This window comes from Vidua chalybeata, chromosome Z, assembly GCF_026979565.1.
Source record: "Vidua chalybeata isolate OUT-0048 chromosome Z, bVidCha1 merged haplotype, whole genome shotgun sequence".
NCBI classification, from domain to species: domain Eukaryota; kingdom Metazoa; phylum Chordata; class Aves; order Passeriformes; family Viduidae; genus Vidua; species Vidua chalybeata.
The window spans coordinates 31,762,643-31,782,124 of record NC_071570.1 but is presented as its reverse complement, the minus strand read 5'-3'; the positions used below and the strand labels follow the sequence as shown (position 1 = coordinate 31,782,124).

The following is a 19,482-nucleotide window of genomic DNA, read 5'->3' as shown; positions in this document are numbered from 1 at the left end:
AATTCCAATGTATGATAGAATTTACATAACTTTAGAAATACGAATAAATACTGACCTTTAATACTTGGAATTAGGCTTGATTAATGCAATTAAATTTTGGCTATTTAGAGAGGTATGCAGGGATCTAGACCTTGAGCCAGCCCTGTATTCTTTTCTACAGACTTTGCTGGACTGAAAAATAACACTTGTGGAAAATTACTCTTTTTGTCCAGAAAAATATTTCAAAGAGTCTTTCACTACAAAAATAAAACTTTTCTTAGAAACTGCACATTTTCAGACAACATTAACTTCTATTATACAGCTGTTTCAGCAGAAGGATCTAGTCTTTGAAAATAACTTCACCAGTAACAAAAAGTTTGGGTTTATTTTTTGCACCACAAATATATTCATTTTTTTTCTTTTTTTTTTTTTTTTTGGGGGGTGGTGCAGGGGGAGGGACAGATACTTGGCACAAAAAAATAGCTAATTTTAATTAAACTCTATAGGATTCACTTGTCTTTCATTGAGACTATTAATTCTACTGTTTTCAATAAATATTTTAAATTATAGATATTGAAGGGTTACCAGTCCAAGACTGTTACTTCTCACTTTAGCAACTGGCTTGATTTGCCAAAATTTGTCAAGCACAAAAACTATCAGTTTTTCAGACAGGATATTGATATTATGAATGTAGGAGTTAGTTCTATTTTTCTTTGAAAACACATTGCTGATTAACAGAACTGAAATAGTCCTATATTAGCTCCACCTGAAAATATATTTCTTATTTTTTCTGTGATATTGTACTGCAATGTAGTAGAACTAATTACACTTTAAAAACCCCCACATAGTTAATGGGTTTACCAACGTTGTGTTCTGCTCAGTACATATTCTGTTCTGAGGTATCAAACACTTCAGCAGGGGAGAGCTAGGGCAAGATGCAAATGAACAGGGTTATTTCACTTCAGTTTCCAGAAAAGTAATGGCTATGCAGCATGCTGGTCTTTGTTCCAAAAAGTGCTAGAACTCATAATTATCATGCAGTTTAAATATAAGCATTTGCTTCTTCCACCTCATGTGTCCAATCCTTTTTTTTTTTTTTTTTTTTTTTTTTTTTTTTTTTCCCTGTTTTTCTTTTTCTATATTCTGTCCCTTTTAGCCATGTTAGGGGACATCCTTTTTCTGAAATAGTGTCTGTCTGTATAATCCACATAGTCACTCCCTGGAGGAAGTCCCTTACTAAGTGCCTACTACTAAAATGATATTAAAATCAAATGATAGTCCAGAGAAGGGCCACAAGGATGGTCAGAGGGATGGATCACCTTTGCTGTGAGGAAAGGCTGAGAGAATTGGGTTTGTTCAGACTGGAAAAGAAAAGGCCTAGGGGTGACCTAATTGCAACCTTCCAGTACCTGCAGGGAGCTTACAAGGAAGATGGAGAGAGACTTTTTACATTGACATGTAGTGAGAGGAAAAGGGGCAATGGCTTCAAACTGAAAGAGTGTAAGTTTAGATCAGTATTAGGAAGAAATTCTCCACTGTGAAGCTGGTGAGGCATTGGAACAGGCTGGCCAGAGAAGCTGTTGCTGTCACGTTCCTGGAGGTGTTCAAGGCCAGGTTGGATGGGACTCTGAGCAGTGTGGTCCAATGGAAGGTGTCCCTTGGTGCTCATGGCAGGGGGATTGGAACTAGATGATCTTTAGAGTCCCTTCCAACACAAGACATTCCACGATTGTATGATAGCCACACAACTTTGCCAGTTCTGAACTTGCTCCTCTTTTGATTCAGGTGGATTAGAAAATGGAGAGGAGGTAGACTTCTGACATAGGACATTTAGTAGATTGAGCATCGGCTGTTTCATAGATTTAATTTAGAGGTGCTTACTTTAATCATATTGAACAGTAATAGGGATACTCATCCTAAGTTAAAGTAGTCTGAATTTATGTGGTGAAAATTACCTCCAAAAGAAGTAACAAAAATAAATCTAAAGTATTTGTCATAAAGAGGCATGTTAAAAAGGACTAATTTCATTAGAGATCAGTTAAAACTAATCTTTTTGGTTTTGTTTACTTTTTAGGGTGCTCCTGTTCACTCTCATAGATCCACTGGAAAACCGGAATTTTTTAAATCTTTAACAAATCTCTACTGTTGCAGCTCTTCTGCAAATTTAGCTATGTTGCTATTCCAAAAAGTAGAATATTTACTTTTAACCAACTGCAATGGTTTTCAGTCACTACATATCTGAAATGTGTATTTCTCTAGTGACATACAATACCTAAGTACTTGCATGTAATAAGGAATAAAATTCTGTTAAAGTAAACAAGTAGAACTTCTACTTCCCCTCTTAAATATACCTATGCTATAAATGCAGCATATATTATATGGGTTGTAAGATAACAGTGTTTACAGGAGAAAATTTATTCCTTAAGCAGCTCTAATTCTGGTCTCAGCTGTGGAAGAAGACTTGCTCAGAGCCATGGACAAGGTACCAACCCCAGGCAGCAACACTTCACTGCCAAGTGATCTCTAACCTGAGTGGATTAAACAGCCAGCGGACTGCTTCTGACAACACACCACCCACACCCTTTCCCTGCATGTTCAGACCTGGTCCTCCCCTGGCATCCACAGTCTCCAACTACCAAAAGCAGTGCAGTTCAAAGAGCAATAAAGTCTCACAGCACCAATGTTCAGCTTTGTTCAGTGACTGAGAAGAATCAGTTTGCAAGGAGATTAATTTTTTGCCATGTTTCTGTTAATTCAATACATTCATTCTTCCACACAAATAAAACAGAACTTCTACACTGGACATCTAAGCTGGTCAGAAACAACAATAGATTTTGTTTTCCAAACTAAGTTGGTTTTTATAATTGTTTGATCAGTTTCTAAATGGATGGCTCATTATGATAAAAAAAATTAAATAAAAGCTTTACAATATGCAACTTCAATATATACAAAAAAACTCTCAGGTGAAGGCTTCAACAAACTCAACAAGATAATTTCCTTTGACTACTCTTTGAGACATAAATAGATGGCTTGTGCTTTCTGTCTTTCCTTTTATGTATTGAACTGTTATGTTTTCCTTTGTCTTTCATTCCTGATTTGACTTTTTTTTAAAATATGTTCATTTTATGATTACATGCCTGTTTTCTGAACTGGCAGCAATAAATATTCAAGCATTTGGGTATTTTATTTAAGATATAAAGAAATGGAAACTACATTTAAAAATAATATTTACATTTCTGTTGATCTTAGGTTTTGAACAAAGCTTATTTATAAAACAATAGTGCTGGCAAAAATAATTTAATTTGATTTCTTTTAGCAAAGCTATCATAATATTTTATCCAGCACTCCCTCCACATTTTTCACAGTAAGGAAATGGTCAGCATGACATTAATTTTCTATTTTTTTTTTCCACAGAGTGCAACAGCAAGGAGATTTTCAACTTAATTCAGTTTCCAATAGCTAATTCAAATTTGCTATGTTTAAATTATTTTTCTTTTAAAATGGATTTTTAATTCATTTTTTTTCTTCTTTTTTTTTTTTTTTTTTTACCTCTGGAACAATCTCTGTAGTCATTATTAGTGATCATTACAGTAGGACTGTAATATTTACATTGCCCCAGCTTAAATTTTATAATTAATAAATGTTTCTGCTACCATACAAATAGTCCTCTTTTGCCCTGGAAGAAAAATATTTTGTGCTTCTAATGTCAGTATAAGTAGTAGTAGAATAGGAATGTTTTCTTTTACCTTCCTCCCAATTTTCTGTTTTTCTGAGAGCTGTAAAAAAAGAACAATTTCTTTAGGCAATTTCAGTGAATGTTCTGCAAAATTCAGGGGTCTTACAGGCCTTACAGGTGCAGAAGTAGCAACCTCAGGAAGGTTATTACCCTTACCACATACAAGAGGCATCAGAATGCAAATAGTTTATTTTGCCATAGGGCTTTTAACCCTTATCTACAGAATGAGTCACCACCTATATAATAGAAATTTCATGGAAAGCAAAATCATGAATAAAAACTGTGGATAAATTACTGAAGTTGTGAGTATGGAAATACATACAACAAGAAGCAGAATGGAAAATTAAAATTAATTAAACACCCAGAGAATATAGAAAAAGATATTTGGACTTTAAATTTCCACACTTAAATTCTTTAGTATTTAATTTGTATATCTATTTTCTGAAGGTTCGTGGGGTTTTTTTGGTTTTTTTTTGGTTTTTTTTTTTTTTTTTTTTTGTATTCAGGTCTTTAGTTTAGGTGAGAAAACAGAATCCTGTGCCTTTAAAACACAAAATTTAAAAAAAAAAAAAAAAAAAATAAAAGAGATTTAGACTTTAACAAGTCCTCATAGCCTTTTTAGTTAAATCCCTAATAGGTAACCATTATAGAAATATGTTAAGATCAGCCAAGAGGACTTTCCTGGGAAAGATCCATCTTTTTTTCATCCCAAATGGCTTAGATTACTTTCAAGTAAAAGAAATTATATAGAAAATTAAATATTTAAACATTCTTTCTCAATAACCAGCTGAATGCCTGGAAAATACAATCCCACAAGTTTAAAAAAAAAAAAAAAAAAAGAAAAAAGTGTAATTTCTGCAATGTTGCAAGTTCACCCGTCTTGAATATATTGATAGATGTCTAATGTACATAGTCAGATATTACATGGCTCCAGCATCCCAACATTAGAAAATTCATTCAACTCCCTGTAAATCTCACCTAATATAAATATGGAAGTACAGACACAGCCAAGCATACAGAAAAGTGATTAAGAAGACAACATAAAATGATGGGGTTTTTTTTTTCATTAAAAAATTAACCAAAAAGCCAAACCTGCTCTCAGAAAATACCTACAGGAAAGGCTATAAGGATTTTAAGACAAGCTCTTAAGTGTTGAAAATGCTAAACTTGTTTGTCCAAGCAGCCATAATTTGCCCTTTGGGTACAGCACACATAATGACAGACATGCTCATTAACAGTGATCACAACCATCTTTTCCATCATACCAGTAATACTTTGGGTGAGCTGAACAAATGTATTTTCCAAACAGAGAAAGAGGCAGAAGGCCTCAAACTGAGGAGTTGCCCCATAGCTTTTGAAGAGACTTTAATGCAAAAGACACTGGAAACTGTAATGTAAAAAAGGGAACATACACACTGTATTTAAGAAGGAGCCACTACTTTGTAAACCCATGTGTGACATTTTCTCCACTGCAGAGGATGTCTGTGCCTTTATCAAAGCAGGTAAACTTTTGCACTGATTGCTCTTCCTGTGAATCAGATTCAACTGAGCTTTGGACTGCATAGTCAAGGTTAGTGTGGCACATATGAACTGCTAAATTTGATGACAACCAAGATAAATTTGTTTGGATGTATTTGTCACACTCAACTACACTAATGTTTCAGATTTTTTGCTACAGGTCAGTAGGTACTCTAACAATTATATGTCAAGAACCCCTAAAGTTTTTATTGCTTTAGTTTCTTCTAGAGTTAAAAAGGTCAAAACTGTTTTCTTAGATTACTATAATACCTGGATTGTTGACGCTATAAAAAACTGTGCGTATTTTGTATTCAAAAGATGAAAATAGAACATTTTCTTAATCTGTAGGCAATGACAGCATTTCATACTTCTCAATATTTTTCCAATATTTTCCAAAACATTCCTGAGATAAATATTATGTTTTATGTCAAGTATTTAGAAATTAGAACAATATATTTATAAACAACTTTGCTGACTCAAAAGCATAGCAACTGTGGCATAGCTAAAAGAAATCCCAGAATATTTAGACTCAGTCTCACAACATAATTCATAATTAATGATTAAGTGTTATGATTTAACATTCTATTGAAATAAATTAATTAGGAAGCATTAAAATGCTTCCTAATCCTCACCCAATGATTTTACCCTAAAAAATGAGCTATAAGTTACCAGCATATGCAAAGTTGTAACAGCCTTTTTATAGAAAAGCTGGACTTTTCCTCTTGTAGTTACAAGTAGGAAATTATTATCCAGATTTTTTTTGTGGTAGTATTTTTATATTTTAAACAATTTAAATTAATTTGGAGCCATATCACATTTTAGTCTGAACATGACACTGATCATTTTTATTAGTCATTGCATGAAAATGTAATTATATTCAAACACCATCACTTTAAGGGCAAAAAAACTCCTGAAAAGGTAAAATCACTTCAAATTAATCCAAAAATCTATCATGTTACCTGCAATCATGTCAGGATGAGTATGAAAGCAACTCAGATTTCTAGAGAATTACTGATAAATTAGTAGTTGTTATAGCACACAGAACAGGACTTTGCTACAGAAAGAGTCATAATTTCTCACTCATGAGACTGAATTGTAATAGGTTAATAACAATTGTGTTTAACAACTTCACAGGAATTAAAATAGTCTAAAATTAGATAATCATTGATACTACTGTATGTGGCCTGCATTGCAACCTGTTTGTCAACATACTGAGGCACTATTAGTCTTCTAGCAGTTAAAAGTGATTCAGACAATTTTACTGGCTTTCAGTCAAATTGCTTTCGTATGCACCCAAGCGTTACAATTCTCGTTTTTTCTCCAGCCTTTCTATGCCTCAAATCTTAACACTTCTGAGAAGGCTCCGCTGCTAGATGGTAGAGTTTTGCTTCATACTCTCACCTAGGCTACTTCATCTGTACTCAAATGCCCTAAAACCAGCTGCATTTATACTTCCAGTTGCTCATCTTGAATTCCTTGTCTAAGACTACTGTTCCTCATGAACACATTAATATATCTGTAAAAGATAATATATTTAAGCAGACTACTTTGCAAAAGTCACACCTAAACAGTAAGCTTCTCTGTAAATTATTATATGGATGGAATTAGGTCTGCAAAAGTATCAGTTACCTTTGCAGAATCTATATAAAAAGCTAAGCCTACTCCAGGGCTTAAACATCCTTAAGAGGATTAAATTACATTTTGTGTACCAATTTTGTTTTACAAATGAAGACTGTATCAATTAGTAACTACATCATCTTTCTGTTGAAGAGTTTCTTTCACATATACACTAAATTCTGGAAAAGCCATATTCTTTTCTGATGTAGGCTTTCTGAACTTTCCAACCAAGTTTTCTAAACTTCAGTTCTTGCATGAAGTAACATATGACGCCATATTGGTTATAAAGAAATGACTGCCTTTATAATATTAGGTGATTTCCATTTCAAAGTCATTCTTTTTTGTCTCCTTTATAACTCCTTCTGTGACAATTAAAGCATAATGTTCTGTTACAGAAAGGGTGTGGATGGAAATAGCTGCTATTGAACAGCTTAAATTCATAGCACAAGATTATATGAAGAAAACATTACCAAGCATCTTTTACAGGCCAAGGATTTTATCTGTCCTTGCCATTTAAACAATGATGTTTCATCATATGCATTCAAACTGGTAACATCTTTATATGGGTTTTGAATATTAATAATTTTTTTTGTTTATTTTTGATTGGTGATCGTCTTTGCCCTTTGGACACGCAGCTAGCAGCTTGTGACAAAGAGACAACATACGAAACATTTTTGATTTTGTAAGGCATGTCTACAGCAGTTTTTTAATTAAATGAAGCACATAGTCTGGAGAATTATATAGATATGTATATTAAACTCAACATGGTTCAGTGTTAGTTACTTTTCAAATTGCTTACAATAGTCACATGATGGGATATAATTTTTTTCTTAGTCTACTCCCCTCCCCACTACATGTATTGTTTCTCCTGGCAAATTATTGCTGATAAAAGGTCAAAAGTTTGAAATTGTCACAGGTGTTATGCTATACTAGTGCCACCAGATAGCACCAACTGTTTTGTGGCTCTGGCTGCAACAACTCCCTCTCTGATACATATACATATACATATACATATACATATACATATACATATACATATACATATACATACACATACACATACACATATACATACACATACGCATACACATACGCATATACATATACATATACCTTGCACAGCCACTGCAGACAAACATAGTCAATGCTGTGGTGGTGCGCTCCCCCCAGCCCCAGCTGAAGCCATAATCACCAGTGGGGGCTGTGATGGCTGCACCCAGCTTACTTTAGACCTTGGGGCATGGATGAAACTTGGCATCCGAGGGCTGTTTGGACCAGAGACCCACACATCTTGCTGCTGTGCAACTGTGACTGTAAGCCATGAAGAGTGAGCAGCCCAGGGCCCGGGGGTTGTCCTGCAGGGAGCTGGGCTGCACACCAGGATTTCCTCCTGCGCAGGAATGTCTGTCCAGCTTACACCTCAGGGGTGAGAAATTCCTTGTCGCAGCACATCCTCAGTAAGTGATTAACTACATGTTAAATTTGGACATCTCTGAGTGACACAAAGGATTGATTGTGTATATATAATCCTCCAGACATAAACCACTGTCCATAAACCAAGTCTGCACTGCTAGGACTGGATCCGGCCCCACCTAAACTCCTCTCTGAGAAGTTTAGAAAGCAAGGGGGCCCTGTCTGAAACTCACAGCACAATGAATGGGCCTTCCTGACAGCTTTGTCTGACTCTGCCCTCTATGCTGTAAATAATCGAGCGTACTTTGCCATCAAATCTTGTTAAAACACAGTCACATCTATGGCTGAAATTTGTTACATCAACAAAGCATATCGTAACTTGTTTCTTACATGTGAAGTGCATGATGCCGTCCTTAACACACTCACAGGAGAACCACATGGACGGCACCAGACAGCAACTATTATCCACAAAATGTGAGAAATATTTAAGTACGCAGTGATTCTTAAAATGGTCATCTTGTAGCTGGCATAGCTAACTTAGGTCTTCCAGACATATGTTGCATTCCTTGGAAATGATTGAAACATGCTGTTGTTTAGAAATTTCAAATATTTCTTCTATGGGAAATTATTTTTTTATGTGGGGAATATAGTTCATTGTACAATCATATCTTAGGCATTGTAATGAACATTTTTAGTGATCTGACTGGATTTCTACATTTAAGTATGTGGTCTATTCTATTTCCCATGACAGCATGCATTTACACAAGTCATTATTCTTTTTTTTTGATTCTGTAATGTACCACATGTTACGATTCAAATTAATGCCTTTGGAGAATTTAATTTCTATCATGCAAATGTGCATAATAATGATGAGGTCCAAGAGGCAAATATTTTAAAATTATTTCTATTTTATTGCTTATGACTGTGCTTATGAACCTGCAGCAGATTTTAAAGGTTCTTACAGTTTTGTATGACTGAAAATACAATAGCTAATTTGTCTGATTCTTCATTCAGTGAATCAACCCATTCCCAAAAGAAAATAATATATGCTATCTGTGATTGTATGTGTCTTGTGTAACACAAAACTATGTTTATAGTAAAGGTCAAATAAAGCAATTATTTCCATATATCTGGAAAATTCTTACAACATTAAAATACACATCAGAAATGCATACTTATTTAATGTGGAAATACATTTTTTTTCAAATAAAGATAAAATTACAACATTTATTTTGAATAAAAGTTATTCACTGCTTTATTCTATTTTAAGGAGGAAAAATTAATATATAGACAGATGTTCTTAAAACACTTTTTAGAGATTAATTTTCTAAATTCTAACTTATTCTGGAGATTGTCAGGTTCAGCAGATGCAGATTTATGGCAGATTTTAAGCCAAATAAAGCATAAACCACAAAAAACCCACACATATTTTCAAAATCCATAGTTCACATGTTCAATTACTTTATTCACAATTATTTAGTTGGGTTTCTTTAATTAGCGAGACTATCTCAGAGATAAATTAGTGCATTAAGGAACACTATGAAAGTTTCTTGACATTCCAGCTGCAGTTACTCTGGCCCATAATATATTTAATTATATGCCATTTGTTTTTATATTTTATGACACTTTAAAATATTCCAACTTTATTTGAACAATAAAAGTCTTTTACTAGTAGCCTACAATAACTTTACTCCACTATCAGGAATACACACCTGTTAAGTACTTGTCACAATGAGATTATAACTGATAAGTTCTATGTTATAATAAGAATACTTAATGAGTGGTGATAAATTTGGTGCATTGAAGAATAGCAATGACATGCGATTACTAAGAAAAATGCAATCTAAGATGAAACCAGGTCATAATTAAAACATTATAACATTACCATGAGTGTTTCTTCATTAATAATAAAAAGAAATGAAACAGAGTATATCCCTCTTGTCTTATATTTCACCCTGTGCATGTAAATTTTACTTTTTGCTTATTAATTCTGTATGCGTCCTTTTTTAAACAACTGAATGCAGAGGTTTAGTGAAAGTAAACCATTGAAAATAACAGATAGGAGATCCTGAGTATTTACTAAGAGGGGAACGACCAGAAGAAAAGTTTTCTGCCAATATGAAACATTAGCCACAAACTGTCATTCCCTGTTTGATGACAGAGAAAGAAGAGAGCTTTTTGAGGGTATAGAAGATGGAAATTCAGCACACAACAGATTTACTAAGTTTAGTATATAGTACAATATAGTATAATACAATGTTTAGTATAATATTAATAGACTGCACAGGATAGCAATAGAAGTTTTACAAGACCATTCCCTAAAACTCTGCAGTGAGAGCAGATGACAATATTACCAAGTTTCTCTAGTGACCAAGATCAAACATTAGGAGTGAATGAATGAAAGGACAGGTCTGGCAGCATCCCACCACAGCAGAGGGACCATTGCATACACAGCCTAAGTAACTTGAAGACAGACAACTGTTCAAAGCCTGCACATTTCCCCCAGATCAGGACAGAAATCAGCCTTCTGAAAATGTTTCACTGCTTTTCCAAATAAAGTAGAAGTCTGATAGTACTCTGCCCAATGACAGAGTAAAACTTGCTGGTTCCACTTAACAGTTGCTCCTTAAGGACAGAGATGACCCTTCTCCCAGTCCTCTTTCTAACTTAAATGTTAATTTATCTATTGTTGGAACAAACTCTTGCAAATTTTAAGCTCAGTGTTCTCCTGGATGACCAGTGGGAAAAATCATGTGCAGTACAAAATGAAACAGAAGAATAAAACGTCAAAAAGGTCATGAGATACAGAAGAACTGTCAGAAGACAGAAAAAAATGTAGTAATATGTACAAATCCCAAAGAAGATGAAGCTCTTCAGGAATGTATGAAAGAAAAAGCTAGCTCATTGTTAGACTGCTAAAAAAATTGTAATATCTATTCTCATGACAAACACATCTAAAGATATGAATTACTATAAGAAAACAAAAAGGGAAATATATTTCTGAATATTTTATAACACATTGGAACTTCATTGTTTTGTGTATGTGTCATGGTTCACTTCCATGTCAAACTACGATAGTATGGAACTTATAAAATCTTTAAGGCCAATGTACAGAAGACAAGATACACCAGATGGAGGGAATGGTTAACTTTGCAATACAAATTTGAGCTGTCATAAAACTTTGTGTCAAACTGCAGAAAAAAAACAGGCAGGATCCCATGGGATGGGTCAAAAACAAATAAGCTTTTACTACCAATAAAATAGTAATTTACTCATACAAAGTGAAAATGAAAATAGCAAGTTTCCAAAGTGCAGAGTAATGCAGTAAGGAGCAATGTGGAAGACTGCTTGAGTGTAACAGGCTTGTGTTACACAGTAAACTAAAAAACCTTGTTGCAAAACTTACTGAAACATTTTGCATATTTAAAAAAAAAATCCAGAAAACAGACAATATCACATCACAAGAATACAATATTTAAAACTTTTACAGTCATGTATAATCGCTTGTGATACAACTAGACTAAGATATAATAAAAATTCTGGGGTTCAATAGCACTTTAGCAAAGTGGTTTTAGGTTTTGAGGTAGGTACTAAACAAAAGCACAGGAAAGTTCCTAAACAGGAGCTCTGTTTCACAACTGCTAATTTTTTTACAATTTCTCCCAAAATCTGTCTAACACAGGACATGACATTGAAGACCATAGGTCAGAAAATAGCATGGTCCAGGCATAGTACTTCAGTAACTACAACTTATGAAGAAATTCCAATTTTACAAGGCAAGCAGGTCACATAGGCAAGAAAAAAAGGCTCAATCAAAATGGTTGAGATACATTTTATTTTGAAAGAAAAGGAGAGATACAACAGGTACTTTTATAAGTGAAAATTCCTGCACTACCAAATCTAGTCAGCCAAATCTATTACTCTTTTACTCTGCTCTTCATTGCTCAGTTATTTTTCCCTGTATAATAAAATAAAAACTTAGAATTCTTAGAATTTAGTCTTTGATTGCTCACTCATCTTTCTGAAGTGGTTTTCAATTTCCTACCCAGTAGTAGGAGCTCTCTTTAACACAACTCTCATTTCAGAAAATAAGCATCTTTGCTATTTCTTTCTTTATGGAAAGATTAACTTTTTCTGCATCTGTCTTTCTTCAGCTGTGGAGAAGCAGTATTATTTATCTGTGGTAAATAAATTTGTCAGTAGTTAATACCATTGCGCAGCATTCTTAGCTTACCACAAACCATTCTGTAAAGCATCAGAGGCGCATTATGTTCTCAAAGCTTATTGTTTTTCTCTGCCCCACTAACCTATGTATCCATACAGGCATGCACCTTCTTATGTAATAGAATTTCAAGAGTGGATATGTGGATTGAGTTACCTTATAAAAATTGTATGTCTCTATGAAAATATTGTAAATTAAATTATTTCCTGGGAAAGATTTATGCATCTGTTATGAAGTTATATCTTATGATTTTATGCATCTGTTATATCTTTACATTTATGTGGTTCACGTATTTTTCTAGAAAAGGAGTGTGATAGCTCAGTCTAAAAAGTCTGAAAAAATTGAATAGTCCATTCTAATTTGCCAGGTTTTACCTTGACTAAAACTTTATGCAATATGGGTGATTGGATTTAGAAAGTGTGAATAAAGTTTATGTGAGAAAAACAAGGAAGCAGTAGAAGAAACTGAGTTGGTTGGGGTTTTTTTGTGTTTGTTGTTGTTGTTGTTGTTGTTGTTTTAATTGAATAAGAACAAGTAAGATTACATAGGCATATATGCACTCTATCAATATAGAATTATAGAATATGCTGAGTTGGAAAAGACCCAGCAGGAACATCAAGTCCAACTCCTGGCCAAATGGAGGACACCTCAAGAGTCACACCGTGTGCCTGAGAGTATTATCTAAATGGGGTTTTAACTCTGTCAGGCCTGGTGTTGTGACCACTGCACTGGGGAGCCTGTTCCAGTGCCCAACCACCCTCTGGGGGAAAAATGTTTTCCTGATATCCAACCTAATCATCCCCTGGCTCAGCTTCATGCCATTTCCTTGACTTCTGTAAATGCTTATGAGAGTGAAGAGATCAGTACCTGTCCCTCCATTTTCCCGCACAAAGAAGTTGTAAATTGCACTGAGGTCTCTCCTTAGTCTCCTTCAGGCTGAATAAATCAAGTGGCCTGAGCCACTCTTCACATGACTTCCCTTCCAGACATTTCACCATCCTTATGGCCTTCCCCTGGATGCTCTCTAATAGGTTATTGTCTTTTTTTTATTGTGGCACCCAGAGCTGCCCCCAGCACTCGAGGTGAGGCTGCCTCAGTGCAGAGCAGAGCAGGACAATCCCCTCCCTTGCCTGGCTGTGATGCTGTCCCTGATGCCCCCAGGACACACTTGGCCCTCCTGGCTGCCAGGGCACAGCTGGCCCATGTTCAACTAGCCATGGACCAGAACCCCAGGGCCCTTTCCATGTCACTGCTCTCCAGTCTTTCTTTCTTCAGTCTACACACAGCCAGCATGGCCCTGTCTCTGGCGCAGAATCCAGCACTTGCCCCTGTTAAACTACATCTTATTTGATGCAACTCAATAACTTGATGGTAAACATCAACTTACTTAAGCAATCTCTTCTTCTTAAACTCTATATGAAGCCTCATCTCCATGCTGAACAGTTCCAACTCTCCAGGCCTTTCCTCACAGGAGAAGTGTCCCATCCTTCTGATAATTTTTTTTGTCCCTTCTCTGAACCTGCTTCAACAGGTTCATGTAATTCCTCTGCTGGCAACCCCAGAACTGTATGCAGTACTCCAGGTGGGATCTCACCAGCATGGAGTAAAGGGATAGAACCTCCTACAATCTGATGACCATGTTGCTTTGGATGCAGCCCAGTATATATTTGGTTTTCTGAAGTAGTTATTCACTTACTATCTTTTACAGATATCTGCTTTGATGTTTCTTCCTTTTGAAATTACTTCCATATGCCAAAATGTAATTACTTCAGTTCCTGAAAAGCACAGAGTAGTGACAAAGTATTATATATATAAATAGATTTCATATAATCTAAGATTTTAATACCTATGTTTATATATACCTATATACCTATATAAACATAGGTATTAAAAATATTTTAGCAAAATTTATACTGGAAGTTGGAAGAAAAGAGTAGTGATAAAAAATATATTGATTCAGTGTGGTAGAGCTTCATTCTGGTTTCATAGTTGAAATGCACTGAACCAGGCCTTGTAGAATCACATCAAATTAAATAAGTTCCTCTTCTGCAATCTACCTATAGCTAGCACTTGAGGTTTTGCTGTTTTTTGTAATTAGCAGTAAAAGTGCATGAGAAGATATTGTGCAATAAAAATTAAGACAAACTCGGTTTTATGGGTATGCTTATGACAGTTACATTCCCGAAACTTAAAATGGCACACCTTGCCCATATCTATCTAAACTATTTCTAAGGCATCTATCGTTTTCATATCTGAATGCCAAAGTCAATGTAAAATATTTGCTATGGGTGGGGACAAAGACTGACTAAATTCAGATAAAAGTACTCCGTTTAACTGAGCACATACTTGTATTATTAATTGCATTAAATTCTTAGTTTTGGGGGTACATGTTTTTAAAAAACTTCTAAAGAGCACAAGGCCCTGAACATCAGGAAGTACTAAATGAACTCCATAAGAGCTGGAAAGGGAACAGTTTCAAAGGGGAACCCTCACACTGTACCTGTGAATAACAAATCCACTTTATATGACTTAGAAGACAGGCATATATCACTAGCTGCTGTCTCTGAACACATACACAAAAAAAAAAAAATCACAAAAGCAGCAAATGCACTGTCCAAAGTTACATATAATACAGAAAAAAACAACTGGTTGATCATTTTGTATTCACTGAGAAGGATTAAGGCAGCAAACAGAAGTCAAAAAAACAAGCACATATGTTCCATGACTTCATCCTTTCAATTAAACAGATATAATTTAGTTGTTATGTTCCACTGACTTTACTATCCTGCTCCAAATATTTATCTTTCTTGCTTTTCCTCCCTTTACAGAAAGGAATTTTTCATAGACAATTAAGGAAAGCTGACTTTCCACATAAGTTCACTAAGAGTGTAAGATTTAAAGTATCTAAACATCCTTCCACAGATCTTTGGGCAGTGTGTGTGTGAGGGATCACAGACGCTAGATGTCCACACAGATGGGAACTGACAGTCTCTTTCCCTCTCTCCTCACAAATCACAGCGTGTGTGTTCCACCCTTGAGACCCATCCTGCCAAAATGCACTGAGGTAATCAGCCCATTTTTAAAAGCTTTATTAAGAACAAATCAAGACAATCCAGAAACTGATTTGTCAAGCACATACCAAGGGACTTAATTTATCTTGTCCATGTCCAGCTGTAATATGTGCTGTGGAGTCACTAAATTGATGAGATCTTAAAGCAATACAATACAAGATACAATATAAGACAGATTTGTGAGGAAATGGAATTTAGGTTTGCGTAGAGTTTGCTTGAAATCCTGGCCACAAAACTTAAACACTTGTAGTTGCTGTGGTTTTATCCTACAGACTGTAGACTGATATTGTTTAGAGACTGAGAGGAATCCAGGCTAAAAGTTCAAGATAACTAGTTTTAATTTCAGTTTTAGGCAGAACTAACATTCTCAGAAACTGAGGGATATTCTCAGAATTTCTCCAACAAAAATGAAGGCCTTATGCACCTCTGCCAATTAAACCCTTCAATTTCAACTCGGAAGGCTTTTCCTCTCTAAAATCCTTAAAGTAGCAGTTTATCCTTCAAGTGCTTGAATGAATTCAGGGGTAGAGAAGGGAGAGAAGAATAAAAAAAGGAAATCAAGAATGACTGGTAAAATGACTAAAAGTGATAACTGAATTATTACTGTGAAAAGATAATGGTCACGTGATAAAGAAAATGCATTTTGGTGTCAAAAGTTCTACAATCCAAGACATTACAGTGAGTGAGCTATAGACTATGATAAAAAAGGGAGAGAAATGGATTGCCAAAACGATTCATGAAACTCCCACTCACTTCTTGACTGTATGTGAATGCTGTTTCAGAACCTTGAAATCAGGGAGCTAGGTACAATCTAAATTAGGGAGTTTTAGCACTCTGGATCTGTGGTGGCTGTTTGGCATCACTGCAACACACAGCAGTATCTTTAGTGTCATACATTTACTTCTTATGCTATCTATTTACATAACCTAATCACTAGGAAAAAAAAAGAAAATTAAAAAAAATCAAATTAATGACATTTTGCAAAGTCAGAATGGCTTACCAGCTTACTCGTGGTTTGAATAAGATCATGCTATTAAAAATTTTAATGCCTGTATGAACAGTGCACTAAACAAAAAAGATGTATACATGAATTCAACAGCTTCTCTTAAATTACAAAACCATTACATTAGAAATAGATTATATTAGAAATATAAGAAAAATAAAGCAGAGATGTTCATTACTACAGTGGGCCAAACTAACCCCGGAATGGATATTTCATAGTATAACATTTTGAATTAAGGTTACAACTACTCCATTTTCAAATGCACTGTTTTCCTATAAGCGGTCTAAAGTTCTATATATGCAAATGGAATTAAAACCACTATAGAGCCTATGTAGCCACAGGTCTATCACATAGCACCTCAGTTTTCTGACTAGATAACCAAGTGAGGACATATCAGAAACTTTAGATTTTATGGTCTTTGGCAACAAATAAATTTTGCATGTCCTTTGTAAGCCCACAAGCCCCTAAGTCTGATCATGTATGTCATTGCTTTGTCACTTCATAAACATTGTTCTTTGCAGGTTCTCAGGTAACTCATTGTAACTTGTTGCTTAACTCTATACTTCTCTACTTGCTGGAAAAAAAACATTATTACCCTGATCAGCCTGTCTTATAAATCATAACAATGAGGTATTTATTTCAGGTCTAATATTTCACATATTTGGGAAAACCTCAAGTGTTTTCTACATTCATCATGGTGAAAAAGGCATTCTACACAAACTTCTGAAGCTCATTAAAGAAAGTGAATTTAAACAAAATTTCACTTTTTAATGCTATACAAGCCTGTGTATTTTTATGTTGCCCAATCATTTTTGTTAACTTCATATTTGTCCCCTTTCTTTGTCTGTCATACTGGACTGCCTACACATGCATAATCACACATGATAATTTCCTTCTCTACAGCTTCCAAATTTTTTTTCATCTAACATTGTAAGCCAGATCTGCCTGAATTGCTTTTTTAACCTGCACATTGTTATGTACAGGAAGTTTTATATATTATTTAACACAGAACAGCAGTTGGGATTTATGCATAATTGTTAAAAAACATCAAATATGCTGATTTCATTCTGGATATTTCATTTTCTATTTTACACATGCAATATCTGAACAGGTATATTTGTTTCAAAAAAGTATTCTTAAATTATTAAAGCACATGTTTTTTCTTATGCTTTTCAGTGGTAAAAATATTATTTTATACAAGAAGTACTTTACATAAATACATACATAGTAAAGATTTAAGCACACTAGTATACAATGTGCAATGCACATATCAATCACATAGCTATAGTGTATATTTAATTTTAGACAAATGAAGATAAACTTCAAGAGCATATTCACTTGCTGCTTAGAATGCATGACTTGCTTTCTTTGAACATATGTCATCACCCTCCTCTCTTTATATTACATTTTTGTTAGAGAAATAATTGGCAGGGGGGGTAGGGAAGAACTCACAAGCAAAAAACCCAAACATCTCAGACCATCAAAGCAAACACAAATGTGTTTTTGAGTTACAATAACCTCATATAAAACATCTTTTGAAACAATAATTTTAAAAGTACTGAAATAATACTGCTGTTTTACATGAAATAGATCCAAAAAATGAATGTCCTTTTTAGATTTGATCACAAACACATCTAAGAAGTGATCAAGTTACCAAAGAAATACTATAGTGAATCATTTACCAAGGGCTTCCCTTACCACCTTTCCTGTTTTTCTAGCAACTGCTTTAATAAAAACCACTGTTTCACATGAAATATGTATTGCTATCATTCTTCTTTATCATGCCCTTCTAAATTTGAGCACTGTTAAAAGATAGACTTACGTCATTCTGCTAAGAGGCTAAGGGGTCCAAAATTGTCAATAAAAAGAATAAAATATTTTCAACAGGCACATTAAAGAAAAGAATTGCCAAGTCACTCTGGCCAGAACAGTACAGAATGAAATAAGTACTTTTTTTTATTTTGGAGGGAAAGGAAAGAATGGAGTTATTACCTAAGAAATCAGAGGAAATTGAGCAGCCTTATATTTACAAGGAAATATATATTTTCTGACTTCATATTTATTACTATTTAAAACCTCTAGACTGCAATTAAGTTTAGTCACAAGTTAGAAAGTTGTCTTTTTCAACCAGAGACATTAATGTAGAGATCAAACCTAGAAACAGAAACACAAACATCATGGAGATAAATATTCCATTTAAAAAATTAATATTTTATTTCAACCACCTCAGCGCTTACCAGGTATGTGCCACAGTGAAACGACGCTGTTTTGGTATGTTGCTATTTAAAAACATCCTTCTCAAGAGCCTTGGAGAATTTCGAGGAGAAATAACTGGACACAGCCGGGGAGAAGCAGGTGAAGATTTTCGAGTTGTCCTGGACTTTTCATGTTGCAACAGGTTTTCCCTCAGGGTCTTCACAAGATCTTCATTTAGCCATGGATTTTGACTGTGTGTATTATCCACTTCAGGAACAGGTAAATTGTCTGGACTTGTCTGCTGAGCCATGTTTCTCAAGCAACTTTGTTATTAAGGTCTAATACAATCAAATGTTGGCCTAACTGCTTAAAATATTTCTCTTCTAAATCAGTTCCCAAGAACTCTTCAAAGACCCTGCACCAGTTCAGCCTATTCTGTTTTCAACATGGTGTTGCCTGCCCTTAACGTCTTTCTATAGATAATGATCTACAAAGGAAAAAGCAAGCTAACTCCTCCACAGAAACCGATTAAACATTACCACTCCTTTCACAGCCCTGCTGCCAAAGATCACTTCTGAGTTATCATAGCAAGTGAGCATGGGAGGAAGAAATTGCTTTAGCACAACCTTTATCAGAGCTGTAAAGCTGCCTGTTAAACTATCGTAACTAATGTGCTGCAGCTGCTTGAGTGACTTCTGGTTATGTACATAAAAAGTGCTGGAGGAGG

At 34.8% G+C, this 19,482-nt stretch overlaps 1 protein-coding gene across 4 annotated transcripts in view; it reads right to left on the bottom strand.

The window, feature by feature from the left end:
• Positions 1-19,482, bottom strand: part of PDE4D (phosphodiesterase 4D) — a 358,961-nt gene that overhangs the window by 297,912 nt on the left and 41,567 nt on the right. Inside the window, exon 2 of one of the 4 annotated variants that reach the window (XM_053969112.1) lies at positions 18,797-18,939. The exons of 2 other annotated variants lie outside the window; for them this stretch is intronic. In XM_053969112.1, coding sequence (XP_053825087.1) covers positions 18,797-18,939 — 143 coding nt within the window. Of the gene's footprint in view, positions 1-18,796; positions 19,066-19,482 lie in introns of those variants that run through there. One more of the 4 variants, XM_053969111.1, reaches the window with a different exon arrangement.